The sequence below is a fragment of the Fundulus heteroclitus genome, chromosome 13, assembly GCF_011125445.2.
Source record: "Fundulus heteroclitus isolate FHET01 chromosome 13, MU-UCD_Fhet_4.1, whole genome shotgun sequence".
NCBI classification, from domain to species: domain Eukaryota; kingdom Metazoa; phylum Chordata; class Actinopteri; order Cyprinodontiformes; family Fundulidae; genus Fundulus; species Fundulus heteroclitus.
Window position 1 is genome coordinate 34,724,910 of NC_046373.1, and position 14,610 is coordinate 34,739,519.

At 39.3% G+C, this 14,610-nt stretch overlaps 1 protein-coding gene across 1 annotated transcript; it reads left to right on the plus strand.

The window, feature by feature from the left end:
• Nucleotides 1-6,470: 6,470 nt before the first annotated feature.
• On the plus strand, nt 6,471-14,326 carry s100v2 (S100 calcium binding protein V2). Its single transcript, XM_012852383.3, has 3 exons — nt 6,471-6,596; nt 9,936-10,067; nt 13,629-14,326. Exons 1-3 carry the CDS (start codon nt 6,588-6,590, stop codon nt 13,794-13,796), a joined length of 309 nt encoding a protein of 102 aa, XP_012707837.1. The 5' UTR covers nt 6,471-6,587; the 3' UTR covers nt 13,797-14,326.
• Nucleotides 14,327-14,610: the final 284 nt, after the last annotated feature.

Below are 14,610 nucleotides of genomic sequence, written 5' to 3' on the forward strand. Positions count from 1 at the left end.
CAATAATCCTTCCACCAGCATAGAGCTTGCTCAACGTCTGATGTTCACACACCCACAGACAGGCAGAGACTGCCTTGGCAGCAAGACACCACTCATGTCCAAGAAAACTATCTCCAGACTGAAAGAATAAGGAATGACAGCAGAATGCTGGTGCAATGTTTTTGTTAGGTCAACATAAAATCCTTTTACTAAATCTTAGGTGCATTTCTTTTCAGAGACAAACAGATAAAAGTTGAGAGTTGTGCCAATAATGAAGCGTCACGATACAATCCATGTTTGGGGTTGGTTCTCATCCCAAGAAAAGGGCTTACTCACAAACCTCCCCAATACATCCTGCCATGGATAAAGAATGGGCTGAAAGTATCCTTCAAGACCAACCTCTTCCAAAAATCCAGGAATCGTTTTGTGAGGATCTGTGCATGTTCCCATTAGATGCCAACTATCATAAAGCTTACCTTTGGGACCTGTGTTAAGCAAACATCTAACGTCTCTCCTTCCCACAGTCTGTTCTTCAAAAGCAGCTGGAAAAGTAGAACCCAGCAAACAATACTCCAAGCAGAACTAAGACAAGAACTGGTCACCATCAGTCAGGATTAGGGCCAGAGTTTGATGAAGAGGTGTCAACGATGTAAAAAAATGGCTATTTACATTTCATGTATTTGTCATTAAAAGCATCTGAAACGTGTCTGTTTTCACGTAAAACAAAAGTTGAAGCCACAAAACACAACATCAGCATTTCTAACAAAAGCTTTGGCCTTGAAACTACACAAAGGGTGTATAAAGTGGATTCATCAAAGACTGAGAGGTAAAGAAAAAAAGGAACTGAATACAGTGTTGAACAAAAGCACTGCACTTGCAGGGAATCCAAAACAGCTTTAAAGAAACACCAAAAAGACTCTGGAAACAAGGCCGTACGTGCTGAGAGAGCTGACTGCAGGAGCCATCGCAACTGAGCCGACTGAGAACCAGGAACGGGGTTGGAGCGCTTTCTAGATGAGAAACAAAGTGACGGAAAGGAGACCATCAGGTACATCACAAAACATTTGAATATCCAGAAAAAGTTCAGTACTTTTTGTTACTCATTCCACAAAGGGAAACTCAAAAAGATGAATTACTTCTCAGCTGGAGTGAAGCTTTTCAAGACCTCACTTTTTGTCATTTTAATGATTATTGCTCACAGACAATTACGAGGCCAAATTCAGTATCTTAGAAAGTTAGAATATCACATAAGATTAATTAAAAACAGGATGTTTTAAAGAGAAGTTTCAGGCTACTGAAAAGTACGTTCATTTCTATGCACTTACTACTTGGCTGGGCCTCCTTTAGTATGGATTCCCGCATCAGTGCAGTGTGGAATAGAGGCAGTCAGTCTGTGGTTCTACTTCAGTGTTCAGGAAACCCAAGTTGCTTTAATAGCGGCCTTCAGGTCATCTGCATTGTTGGTTGTGGTCTCTTATCTTCTTCTGGACAACACTCCACAGATTCTCTGTAGGGTTCAGGTCAGACCAGTTTGCTGGTCAATCAAACTCAGTACCACCATGGTCATTGGACCATATTTGGCACCTTTGGGTCAGATGCCTTACCTGACTCCGCCAGATAGATTTGCTCCGCATATCCATCTGGAAACCTTCCGTTGAAGTAACTTTGGGAAGGGGCGAAAATACTGGTTAGCTGATTGGCCTATGTTGGTGATAGACGGGCCAAATGAACCAATCAGATTCGTTGTCGCTCGTAACAGAGCGACGACGAAAACACAACCACAAGCCAAGCTACTCTTGCTGCTGCAGGTAAAGGCTTGTTAGCTCAGCAAATAAATACTCTGTAATTCCGATAAAACTTGCTCGATAGCCACGCTAACGCTAGTTTCATCGGCTGAAACCGCCATGTTCTTTAGACTGAACTGACGCGCTTCCCGTTGCGTCACACCTCAACCCGCCTCAAAGCCAACGCTGATTGGACGTTCGTTTGGTGAACGGCTCCAAATTTTCTTTAACGGAGAGTAGCCAGACTGATCTGCGAGTGAAACCTTGAAAGCTCGCGAGATCAGGATGGTCTCACGAGGCTATCAGATGCCAAGTCCTGCTGGAAAATTACAGTTAATAAGCATCTCCGTACAGCTCTTTAACAGAAGTGCCCTGAAATTTCCTGGTAGACGGCTCCATTGATTGTGGGCCTTGAACCCCAGAACCAGCAGATAACATGGTACCTCAAATCACCACTGACTGTGAAAACTTCCCAATGGACTTTGAGCAACATGGATTCTGTCCCTTGCCAACTTTTTGTTCTCTCTCTTTTTTTCTTCATAGTAGGTACACCTGGTCTGGCGTTCTGTTAGCTGTGAAATCATCAAGGGAAGACAGATCACCGGCTATTACCATGTAATGTAGAACAGATTACTGGATTAATGTGTGCTTCTGTGTTTTTTTGTCTCTCAAGTTGTGTCTCTGCTCTGTCTTCTCTAACCCCCAGTTGGTTGAGGCAGATGACCGTTCATACTGAGCCTGGTTCTGGTTCTGCTGGAGGTTTTTCCTTCCCATTAATGGGGAGTTTTTCTTTCCACTGTCGCTTCATGCTTCCTCAGTATGAGGGATTGTTGCAAAGCCATGGACAATGAAGACGGCTCTCCCTGTTGCTCTAAGCTTCTCCAGGAGTGAATGCTGCTTGTCGGGACTTTGATGCAATCAACTGGGTTCCCTTATATAGGAAATGTTTGACCAATCTGTATAATCTGACCCAATCTGTATAATATGATTGCATTTGACTTTGTAAAGTGCCTTGAAATGACATGTTTCATGAACTGGCGCTATATAAATAAAATTCAATTGAGTTGAATTGAACTGGTCCACCACCTACCAAACTCAGCCTCAGTGGCTCTGCTTACCTACTCCTGCATTACAGGCTCAGTTGCTAACAGTAAGGATCCATCCTACCAGACAATTCGTTTCATTGCCAAAGCAACAATGCTTACCTCTTCTCAGTGTCCAAACAGAATCCTGATGGGAATCCAGAAAGTCTCTGTTCATTATGCTCAATAAATCTGTTTAACTGTCACATTGTGTCCAGAACTGTGCATGCAGTAGTTAGCCTGAACCAAATAACATTCTCTAGCTCAGCGACAGCACTGACAATAAAGTAATCGCATCTTAGCCGTGGTTGTCATAGAAAAGGTTTGCATGCCTCCTTATATGGATTTATTATTTAAAAAATGCCTTGTGTCTTAATCACAAACCACTTTGTGGTTTCCTTTTAACTTCTAAGTACAAAGAGTATGGGCAAAGTTGCTTTTAATAATTAATTAGAATTTCAAAAATGTAAGTAAGTATAATTTGCATTTTTTTATTTAATTTATTTTCTTTCAGTTATTAAACCTACATATTTTTTCATCAGAAACATTGATTAAATTCTATCCAAGTAAAATTTATCAAACTTGGTTTGACTAATTTTATTGGTTGTATTCTGGCAGCTTGTTTTATTTGTGGACTTTAACACGCCGGACGTAGTGCAGCGTGTTAAAGCAATACAACTACAACAGCCGGCTCATTGTGAATCATTGTGTGAATCAAACTTCCCACCTTTCAACTGCCAGACCTTTGGCCTTGCTCCTGAAGCACATGTTGCCCTGTTTTGCATCCTTCTCCTGTAATTAGAATGTTTAGCTCACTATAGGGAGTAAAGGCCACCATTTCACAAGACAAATGCAAGATTTCAGCTCTACAACCATCAATGATCATTGCTGCCAGTACCCTGCTCTTTGATGTCCATTCCACTCTGGTCCGCTGTAGAGTCAGCCTGACAAACTCTTTAATCCATATCTTTCTTGTCCCTCCATATAATAATAATAATACATTGTATTTGAAGTGTCTTTCATTACACTAAAGAACACTGTACAAAGTTAAAACCAAACAAATGGCAATACAACAGCGAAGCATCAATAATCTAAAACAAACAAAATAAAACTTTTATAGAGAGTATGGAGCTTTAAAAATGTAAGTTTTGAAGCCACTTTTAAAGTGGGAGAGAGCGTCAACATTGCTGATGTCAGGAGGCAGTTGATTCCACAGCTGGGGGCAGAATAGGGAAAAGCTCTGCTACCCATGGTCTTGAGGCGAATGGAGGGGACAAAGAGACAAACTGAAGAGGAAGACCTGAGAGAGCAAGAGGTGATATGTGAATATGGAAAAGTTCAGACAAATAAGGAGGGGCAAGGTTATGGACGGCCTTGAGAGTAAGTAGGGGTAACTTAAATTGGACCCTGAAAACAATAGTTACAAGACGGAAGGTGACTAGGCTATGAATAAGGACAGAGATAGAGTGGGGACTGAAGGAAGGATGGAGGCGGTTTATGGAGCGAAGGTGGAAATTAGCAGAGCGAATAATGTTATTAATGTGGGACTGAAAGGAAAGGGTGCTATCAAAGATGACACCAAGACTTTTTACCTGGAAAGAAGGGGAGATTGTCAGTATTTAAAAGAAAAGTTATTTGCTTTATAGAGGGTTTAATTGGTACCAATTAGAAGAATTTCTGTTTTTATCAGAATTTAGTTTAAGAAAGTTTGCAGTGAACCAAGAGTTAATAGCAGAGAGGCAAATGGAAAGGTGAGAGGTGGGTAATAGGGCAGATGGTTGGTAAGATAGATAAAGCTGGGTGTCATCAGCATAGCAGTGAAACTTGATATTAAAGTGGCGAAGAATGGAGCCAAGGGGGGAGATAATAAATAATAAAAAGGAGCAGGCCAAAGACAGAGCCCTGGGGGACCCCAGAAGTAACAGGAGTGAGTGGATTGGACTGAGTGCGGCCATATGTATGAACAGAACCAGGAGAGGGGTGTACCTGTAATGCCAATAGAAGAAAGTAAAAGAAAGGAGGGAGTGTGACACGTTATCAAACGCTGCACTGATCAAGAATTATCAGGAGGTAGAGCTGGTTGGAGTCAGCGGCCAAGAGAAGATCGTTGGTGATTTTAATTAAGGCTGTTTCGGTGCTATGGCGGGGGCAAAAGCCAGACTGGAACTACTCAGAATTGGTGGTAAGATGGGTGTGAATTTGAGAAGCAACTATTTTTTTTCAGGATTTTTGAAATAAATGGAAGGTTCGACATGGGGCAAAGGTTACTGATATTATTAGGGTCAGAGCCAGGTTTCTTTAAAATTGGAGTGATGACTGTGACTTTAAAGTCAGTGGGAACGGTTCCAGTTATCAGGGAGGATTGAATAATAGTTGTAACGTGAGCGATCAAAGAGGAACAGCAGGATTTAACAAGGACAGTGGGAAAGGGACCAGGAGATAGATTAAGGCTTTAAAGGTGGAGATGATATTTAAGATGGCGGCCATATCCGGAAGGTCAAAGCAGGAGAAATGATGATTATAAGAGATGGGAGAAGGCTCAAAAGAGAGGGTGGGAGGACCAACAGAGCTTATGTTCTGATGAATATTAAGAATTTTGTCATTAAAATATGAGCGCAGGGAGATGCACATGTTGTTAGAATACAGATGAGGAGGAAGGGAATTCGAAGGTCCGATTACTTATTAAGTAAGAAGAGGGTCCTAGAGTTTCTGAGGTTATTTATTAGGTTAGAGTAATAGTTGGAGTTGACTATTTATTCATTTTTTCTACTGGGTTCTGTACGTCGATGTGAACTACTAGCCCAGTTTTCAGGACTAACAGTTCACATTGGCATGTACTAAAGCTATCCTTAAATCATCAAATGTTGGCAGTAATTAGGAACAAATCCAACATACTATCAGATGCATCTTTTCATGAACTCATTGTTTTTGTCAGAAGGGTGAGCTCTTAATGTAGAGTCTTGATCCACATATTTCTTGGTGTAAACTGTGACCATGGAGGAGGCAGGCAGGGGGCCACAACATTGCTGCTGAATTACTTTACACAACAAATATGATGACTCCTTTGATTAAACTGCCTGTGGTGGCCAGACCCTCAATAGTCAATAATTCAGGCTTTCCACTTGTTTAAACTGAGAGCTGAGTGAGCTGTGTGAACTAGGTTAGAAAAGCAGAGAGAAAGAATGTGGTCTTGCCAGTTCCCCGCTTTCTTTCTCCCTCAATGTCTTGGGTCAGTCTGTGTCTGTTATCATTAGTTTGAGAAAAGCTCTCAAGAAGCTTAAAGTCTGGACGTCAGGGAAGCAACTGGAAATAATTTGTTTCTAAAGTTGATCAAGGTGTATCGTAGTTCAAACAGTAAGAAGTTAAAACTCTGGGGAGAAGGGGGAGACCAGTTAGAACTCGCTGGCCGCCATTGTGTAAAAACGCTTCACTAAACGCTTCAAGATGTGGAATGAGTCATCTGTTAACTGGGAGCTGGGCCTGAGATCTGTCCTGAAACAGATCTCTGAGAGTTCCTTTAGCACTTTGGTGCATGAGAACATGAGTGATTACCCCGAAGGAAGGTGAATGCTTGCTGTCATGTTGTTTCAGTGTGGTAACCTGCAGCAGCTCCCAGGCGGCTCCTCCTACCTGCAGGGAGGTTCCCGGAGAGCTGCCAACTGGTGACGGAGCAGAGCAGAGGCAGCGCTCCCTCCGCTGACGCACAGCAGTCTCTCGTAGGAACTCACTCCGCACAGCCGACATGCCTGGGGTAAGAAACTTAAACTTTTCGATCATTTCCTTGCATGAAGCTGTTGCTGTTTGTATAATGTGTCCATCAGAGAGTTTCATGAAGGGGAACGATGTTAGCTACTGGGCCGCTGTAACTTCAACACATCCACTCGGAACTTTGTCGCGTCAAACCGCTGAAAATCGGAGCAGAATTAGTTTGAAGTTTGTTGGAGTTTTAAACATTCTGCGACTCAACTCAACTTGACAAAATTTCTTCCTGAGCATGTATTCCGACTAGAAGCTTTCCAGATGTGTGTGGCGGCCCCTCCCTGAGAAGAGGCGACGCAGCGTCAGGCGCTCCTACGAGGCCAAGAGTGCGTAATAACGCGATCCATGCAAAGATCCCTTTGTAATGTGGCTGCTTGTGCTGTCCAGGCATGGTGAAAATTTTAGGAATGTTCAATGTTCGGTTGATCTTGAAGCAGGATGTGAATCTGGGAGCTCTTTAGTGACCTGGCTGTGCGCACGGCAGGCCTTTACCGAATATGACGCAAAACGCAGCGCAGCTCCTTCCATCAGCGCGGTTTTCATGCGCTTTTACATTATTGATGACTAGTTCATAACTGATCAAGGAGAAAATTTAAAGATCTCTAACACATTCATTGTCCCTCCTTGGGGCCAACCTTTTACTAGGAGTAACTTCTCAGCCGGAGGTTATATACTGAAGCTAAAAATAAATCATAAAAACACAAAATCAAAGATGGCAAACTATCAAATAATGGTTAAAATTAACTTTCCCAAATCTCCTGTGATCTGTGAATGTTTAAAGCACAGAAGTACACCGGTGCATTGCTTCAGGCAGCAGCGAGCTGGATATGGGTGTGGTAACACTGAAACTAGCGCTGTTTGGCCAAAGTGATACACTCACAATGCTGAAAAACGACATTATTTTACATCTGGTAGCATCAAAAAACAAGGACGACTTTGACCTGAATGTTGGCTGGTTTAAGCCACTGGCTTTTTCTGGAACAAGAACAAATGTAGCTTTGCCACAGAAGAGTTTCAACAAAAGCCTAAAATATAACAAGTTTCGTTGTTAGAAATGAATGCTCATATTTTCATAAGCTTTTGTAGATAGTTAAAAAAAGGAAATATGAAAATAAATTGCATAAATGCAATCAGAAAGTAAGTTTTGTCTATTAGTTAGGTTTAAATGAAGAAAGACAGAATATCAACCAAAAACAGACTGTCCGACTGTAGTTTTAATAATTTTTTGCTCATTTTATAACAGTTCCTTAATTTCAAAAAAAGGTATTTTTATCTTCAGCTTTACTACATACATGTTATCTGTCAGTAAGATTAAAAAAAACTCTTCTAATATTGTTCACTTAATGACCCTAGTGAGCCTTCAGGGCCATCAAGATATTCAAAAAGTAAAAGCAACATCATCATTTTGTTGATAAATAATATATTAGAAGCTATTTATATAATTGGTAGGTATTTAATTGAGATGTGCAAAAACTGACAACATGTAGTTTATTTGAGGTGCTCTGTTTCTGTTCACTCAGGCTAAATGACGGTGTGAGTTTAGATGGACAATTTGATCAGCCCATTGTTTGAATTTGTAGCTTTTTGGCTTTTTCATCACTACTGCAGAGTGTTTCTTCTCATATAAGCTTGGTCAGAGACTTCCAGCCACCACAGTGGCAGCAGGTGGATGTAGCCTCACAGATTAATATTGGTGTTTATACTAAAGAAAATAGTAAAATGACATAACGATTCACCAATAGCAACCTTGGACTGTTTAGCCAATATAAAGTGAGAATGTGGACACTGGCTCAGCTCACTTCGACTGAGGAGGATGCAGCGCTGGAAATGTTGTTTGAACCCAGGACTCTCGGTGGGATTGGAAAGGCTTTGAAGCTCATAACAGTGTAGCTAAAGCAAAACTTTAGTTTAGTTTAGTACAGGAAGTGATCTAAAGACAACAATAAATGTGAAACATGTAGTGATGGAAGAGAGTGTTTGCATAAAACCTTTTTGAAACTAAAGCTCTGTATGATCAGCTATGTTATGAACTACCACACACAGCAATAGTATACTGTAGCATTCTCCAAGGAAGGCCTGTGATCTTTGTTTAATCCTAGGTTTATTCATCCATCCACCCATCCATTCATTGTGTGAGATCAGGTCATTGTAGTAACTGGTCTCTACCCAAGGACACTCTCCAGCTTTCCCAGGGGTTCCCAGACCCATAAGAAAATCTAGTCCCTTCAGCGAGTGTTCTAAGCACGTCACCCATGAGTTTCCTGCAGTGATACTTTCCTAGAAAATATAACATGGTTACCTGAAGCCCATCAACCAATTTATTTCGATGTAGAGGAACAAGTTTCTTCTACAAATATGAGGCTTCTGTTTGCATGACCAAACTTGGGTAGCAAAGCTAAAACAGGAATTGCACTCTAAGGAATCGTTATAGGACTCTCATTCATTTGTAGCTTTAGTAAAATGAAAACCTTCCCCTTAGTTTGAGACTTTTTATGTATTCTGCACAAATCTAGGGTTACTTGGGTGTACTTCAATTCCTTACATGCATATGTGGTGTGTAATTTTCCACATACAAAGTTAGATGTCAACCATTTTAGACCATGGTCAAGCTGTTAAAACAATGTAGCATTAAGTCCTTGTCATTGCATTCAAGATTGGGTTCAAATCTAGCTTTAGTGGTTATGAAATGGCTAACAAAAATATGAGGTATAATTGATAACATTCTTTAAATGACTGAAGTTATCTCACCAACTAAATGCACATGTATTCACAGAATGCAGGAAAACACCAGATTACATCAGCTGTCATTTACCAGGAATCTTTATCACATTCAGTTCAAGCAACAATTTGTGGTATTTTTACCAACTCTAGTTCAATGGTTTCTACTTGTGTCTAACAGGAGGATTAAATGATGGAAACAGCAGCTGGTAAAGATCTACAGACTTGATGGATTTTAATGTTTACTTGTGTCCCTGGAAACGGTTTACAGCGAAAACAGCCTTACTGTCTGTCATGTTTCAGCCTAGGAGCATGGCTGGATTCACTTTTTACTGGAGTTTTGCAGTGGGCTGTTTTGTAAAACTGATTAACAAGTGGTTTTAATGTGACTTTCTAAAAATGAGAGCCAAACCATATGTTGATTATTTCCAACACAGTGATAAATGATAAAAAAATTAAGAAGAATAATTCAGTGATACTCAGGGTTTCAAGTAAATAACTGGGCCAGTTATTGCCTAGTGGGTGATTTTGTCTGTTCATTGGGCTATGTTGGAAGTTATTTTCTAAGTTTAAGATGATTAATCTATCATGTTGTGTCTATTCTTGTGTTTAGTATTCTGACCTGGAGAAGGCCATTGACACACTGGTCAGCCAGTTCCACGCGGCTTCAGCGGACAACAGTCCAACACTGAAAACAGAGGAATTTAAAGGTCTTTTGTCCTCCCAGATGCCTAACCTGATGAAGGTAAGACTGCCATAAGGGTGCATGTGCCCGAGCCAAGTCTGCTGTTGACTGTAGCACCTGGGTGTGGCAACCTGCCTCACCTTACTCAGCTCAAACAAAGGCGGTCAGGAACATACTCAGCAGAGTCAGGCTTTAACAAACAATGATCACACAGATGCACTCTTTAGTCTTCAGATTTTCTGATCAACAAGTAGGAACTTGGTTAATCTTAAACATATTATTTGTTAGATTTCTACATTCAATATAGATAAGTGAAACCCCTTATTCTCTTCATAAAATACGAGCAACTTTCATTATTGTAAATCCTCATTTCTGTACAATATTAGTAAAATATGTAATGAATGCAATTGCTTTAATTCACAATCAGGGTATCAATTATAACTAACTAGCAACTTTTGTTTCTTTCTGATAACACAAAGTGCCCACCGCTCTCTTTGAGCTTTAGTATTCTCTTTAGTCGGTTCTTATTGGGCTAACAGGAATGTGTGACAGTTGAAAGATAGTATGCAACCAAATACTGAGCCTAAGCATTGGATGTTGATTCTATGTTGTCCCTCTATTATTAATACCCTACATGCTTATTTCTGGCTGAATGTAAAACAGACAAATCTTTGTTCTCGCCTCCACATTATTTAAAGGACAATTACTTCAGACACAATGTCTTGTTAAGTCTTAACTCTTCTGGGGTTTATTCATGTTTAGTACAGTTTTATTCTTATGATTGTGGTCCTAACTGAAATATTTGGATCTACTGTGGTGGTTCTTAAATGTGTTATATAAATACATTTGACGTTGACATTGTAGACAGGAAATGACAAAGGAAGTAACATATTAGAGCTGCCTCAGAATATTTACATGATAAGCTATAAAACTCTGGACATAAAACTAATTCATAAAGGGATACAGAACATTAATAGAGCTTTTTAATTTTTATTAATTTGAATAATTAATACATTTTTCATCCAAACATCAGCTGGAAGTGTAAAGAGGAAATGTATAGCTGTTGAGATAAATCCCAGAGCTCTGTTTCACAGAAAGAGGAGGGAGTTTTCCATTCAGTTGCTGGTATAGCAAGAACTACAACTCCCAGTAGGTATGTGACTGCATGAGATCATGTGACTTCCTTCTTTGTGCCAGAGGCATTTCCTGTTTGCGCCTCTAACTGATGATGGTGTTTGGCTGAACACTGAAACATTTGGTATCCTTTGTTAAATGGTTTTATGTCCAGTTTTTTTTTTTTTTTTTTTTTAGAAATGTAACATTTGTCCAAAAAGAACCGTATAGAAGCAAAAGTAGTCAATTGAACATTTTTATCATATATCAAACATAATTTTAACATTTCTATAGTTTAAACTGTTGAAAGCTGACATTTGTAGGAACCGGGAGACAGTGGTTTAATTTACAGGCACATTTCAGTGAATGAGAATATTATTACTAAAAACGTAATTTATTTCAGCAAGGGAAACTCATTACATAGATTCATTCCATGCAGAATACTGTATTCAAACCTTTATTTCTGTTAATTATGATGATTTTCTGCTTACAGCGAATAAAAACATAACAGTTATAATATATTAATATTATTTAATGATATTTAATATAACATCATAACAATAGAAAAATGTGAGCCTAAATATTGTTTAATACCTGCTTAAAGGTTTTTATTTTCTATAGGTACTTTTGTTATGACCTGGGGTCCGTTCTTCGTACGTCGCTAACTCAGTTAGCAGGATTTCATTGTTGACGATTTGGCATGATCTTGGATCGTTTGGTTCTTCGAAAGACATCCTGGACTTGTTGTCATAGCAACATGTGCGCCAGCTTAAGCCTGCTCGAGAGCAGGCTTATTTCATGTAAACAAGATTAGATCACGGCTGTATAAGCGGAGGAGATAGGGAAGTCTGTCGTAGCCATGTCCATTTTTACGACTGCAACCTGTTGCGGAAGCTGCAAGAATAATTTGCAGAGTTTTTCGAATTAATCGTGTATTGCGCAATAGACAGGATCCTTCAGCGCAGCGCGACAGTGTAATTGTAGAGAGATTTTCTTGGTAGCTGTTATAAACAGACAAACACATCATTTAACAGTGGCTTTTAAAGAGGAAAAGGTTGGAGCCATAAATCTAAAATATTTAAGTTATTTGAGTGATAGTTTGCTTTTTATTTTTATCCTATTCAGTAAGAAGATTTGTTCGGGTCATTTTATTGTGAAGTTTAGTTTTACTTTGAAAGGCTTTTGCTTCCTGTCGAGCCGTATATTGTATTAGAAAAAACTATGGATGGATTATCTAGACACGGAGCAATACAGTTTTACCGTGTAAACTGTGGATGACTTGGAAAAGGAAGATTTTCATTTTTTATGGATAAAGATTTTTTTTGTTAAAATTCCCAGTTTGCAAGTGTCCTTTACTTCCAGTGTCTAAGGAATGACACTGAAATTTGGATCTCTTGACATAACAAGTGCCTTTTTAAAATAAAGTGTAATAATTAAAGGCTACCATTTTGTAGAATATTCCTTTATTTCACTTTTACTTGTCCCCATGTTCTAGTGGGTCCCATGGAGGCTCTGATATAAAAGAACAAATAATATCAAATTATTAACAGGTGTGTTCGAAGAACCCAATTAGCCGGATCATGATTAGCCGGATGAAATCATCTTGGATGTCTCATTTGATCTTGGATGTTTTAAGCAACGTACGAAGAACGGACCCCAGCTCTTCATCAGAACGTATGTTCTAGTTTAGGCGCCATCAAGATAAAATACAGCATCCATGAAAGGCTTTAACGTATAGGTAGATCGTACAGGAAACAGAACCTCTCACATAAGGCCCTGGCCTTATGTGAGAGAATTTGGCATCAGAACTCTACACAAACACCCTCTTTGGTCCTGCTTGTTTGTGGTTTATCCTGATGTCATGTTTGTCCCCCAGATCATCAGACACAATGAGCGAGGACACTGACGGCATGACTGTTTTTCTCAATAAATACTATATTTTTCATCGGCCTTTGACACAGAATTAGCACCAGATATTTGTAGCAATCCAAGTGTTTCACGCATACAACGACATATATAAAGACAAGTCCATGAATTATGTAAGATAAGGTGGAAAGAAACAGGACATTAGTGAAAGAATGTGAACTAGACATAGAAAGTTAAAACACAAGATCTCCTGCTTCCAGCAAATCATTATCTACTGATTTAATCCTAGCTGATGACCATACAAAGGTTTCTTATTTCCTCGATATGGTGCTAATATCCTGTAATGATGGGTAAAGTAATGTGCTTTGCCCACCTGGTGATCCTCACATGATGTCTGACTTTAAGGAGACTTAAAAGGAATATTAGAAAACTTGTTCAAAATGCCAAGGACCACTCAGAAAAAGCTTCTGAATTAGCAGGTTCGTTTGCTTAAAAAAAATACCACATTGCAGACTCAGCTGCCATGGCCTGTGTACCCACCCACCCCACAACACTGAAGAAAAGGCAAATTAAGACTTAGGTTTTCTGTTTTGTTTTAGCTGTGAAGCCTTGATTAATTCCGATTTGTTTCTGTGTACACAGGGGGTGAACACAGAACAGGGATTCGGGAGCATTCTGCAGAAGATGGGTGTCGGAGATGGCGAGGGCATCTCTTTCAAACATTTCTGGAGCCTAATTGAGTCGGTAGCCTCCAGCCAGCATGGTATCCTGAGCAAGGCGGGTTCCTCATGCAGCTGCATGCTCCTGTGAAGGGCCAGGCTCTCAGCTCATCAGCAACACTTCACTATGGAGTTCAAAAATGTTTCTAACTCTTATTCTTACATTTTAAGCAGGATAACAAATGTTTAATGTTGTTTCCAATACTTATCATAGAAAAGGTTACCTATAAAATCTGTGTTCTAATGATCACATCTCGTTCACTGTCATCGAAAATAAATCACATTTTCTGACATTAAATAAAACTGGAAAATCTACTAATTTTACATGAAATGAAACAATATTTTATTAATGCCCAGATTTTTTTGCTGTATGTCTTCTGAAGCAAAAAATCTGAAGATGAGAAAAAGTTTGTGTGCATCTTCCCAGTCATGATTGCTGGAGACCACCATTTACAGATAACACAACTGTTTTTGTTTTTTTAAAATAAAAAACATAAGAATAAAAAATCTAGAAACTTTTATGTGTATTTTTACATCGTTTTATCACAAATGTCCAAATACCTAACCACACAATTTGAGACTGTTTTTCTTCAAAAATAAAAAACATTTAGTTAAAATTTCTGTTAAACGACTGTTTATTCATTTTAGTTACCTTTTTCTGTATGAAGATGATTGAAAACATATGTTTACATTTTCTACTCTCCAGTCAGGAAATTTAAACATCGTGTCTGTAATTATTTCAGTCCTCTCTGTCATTACCAGGCTCTAGTTAATATATGCGGCATGTTTGCCTCACATACATGTTTGGTAAATCTGATGTGTTTAAACATGGAACCAGACTGATGTCATTGTTTAAAATCTGGGTGTTGAAATGGTGGGGTTAGAATGATTGTGGTAGAACAATG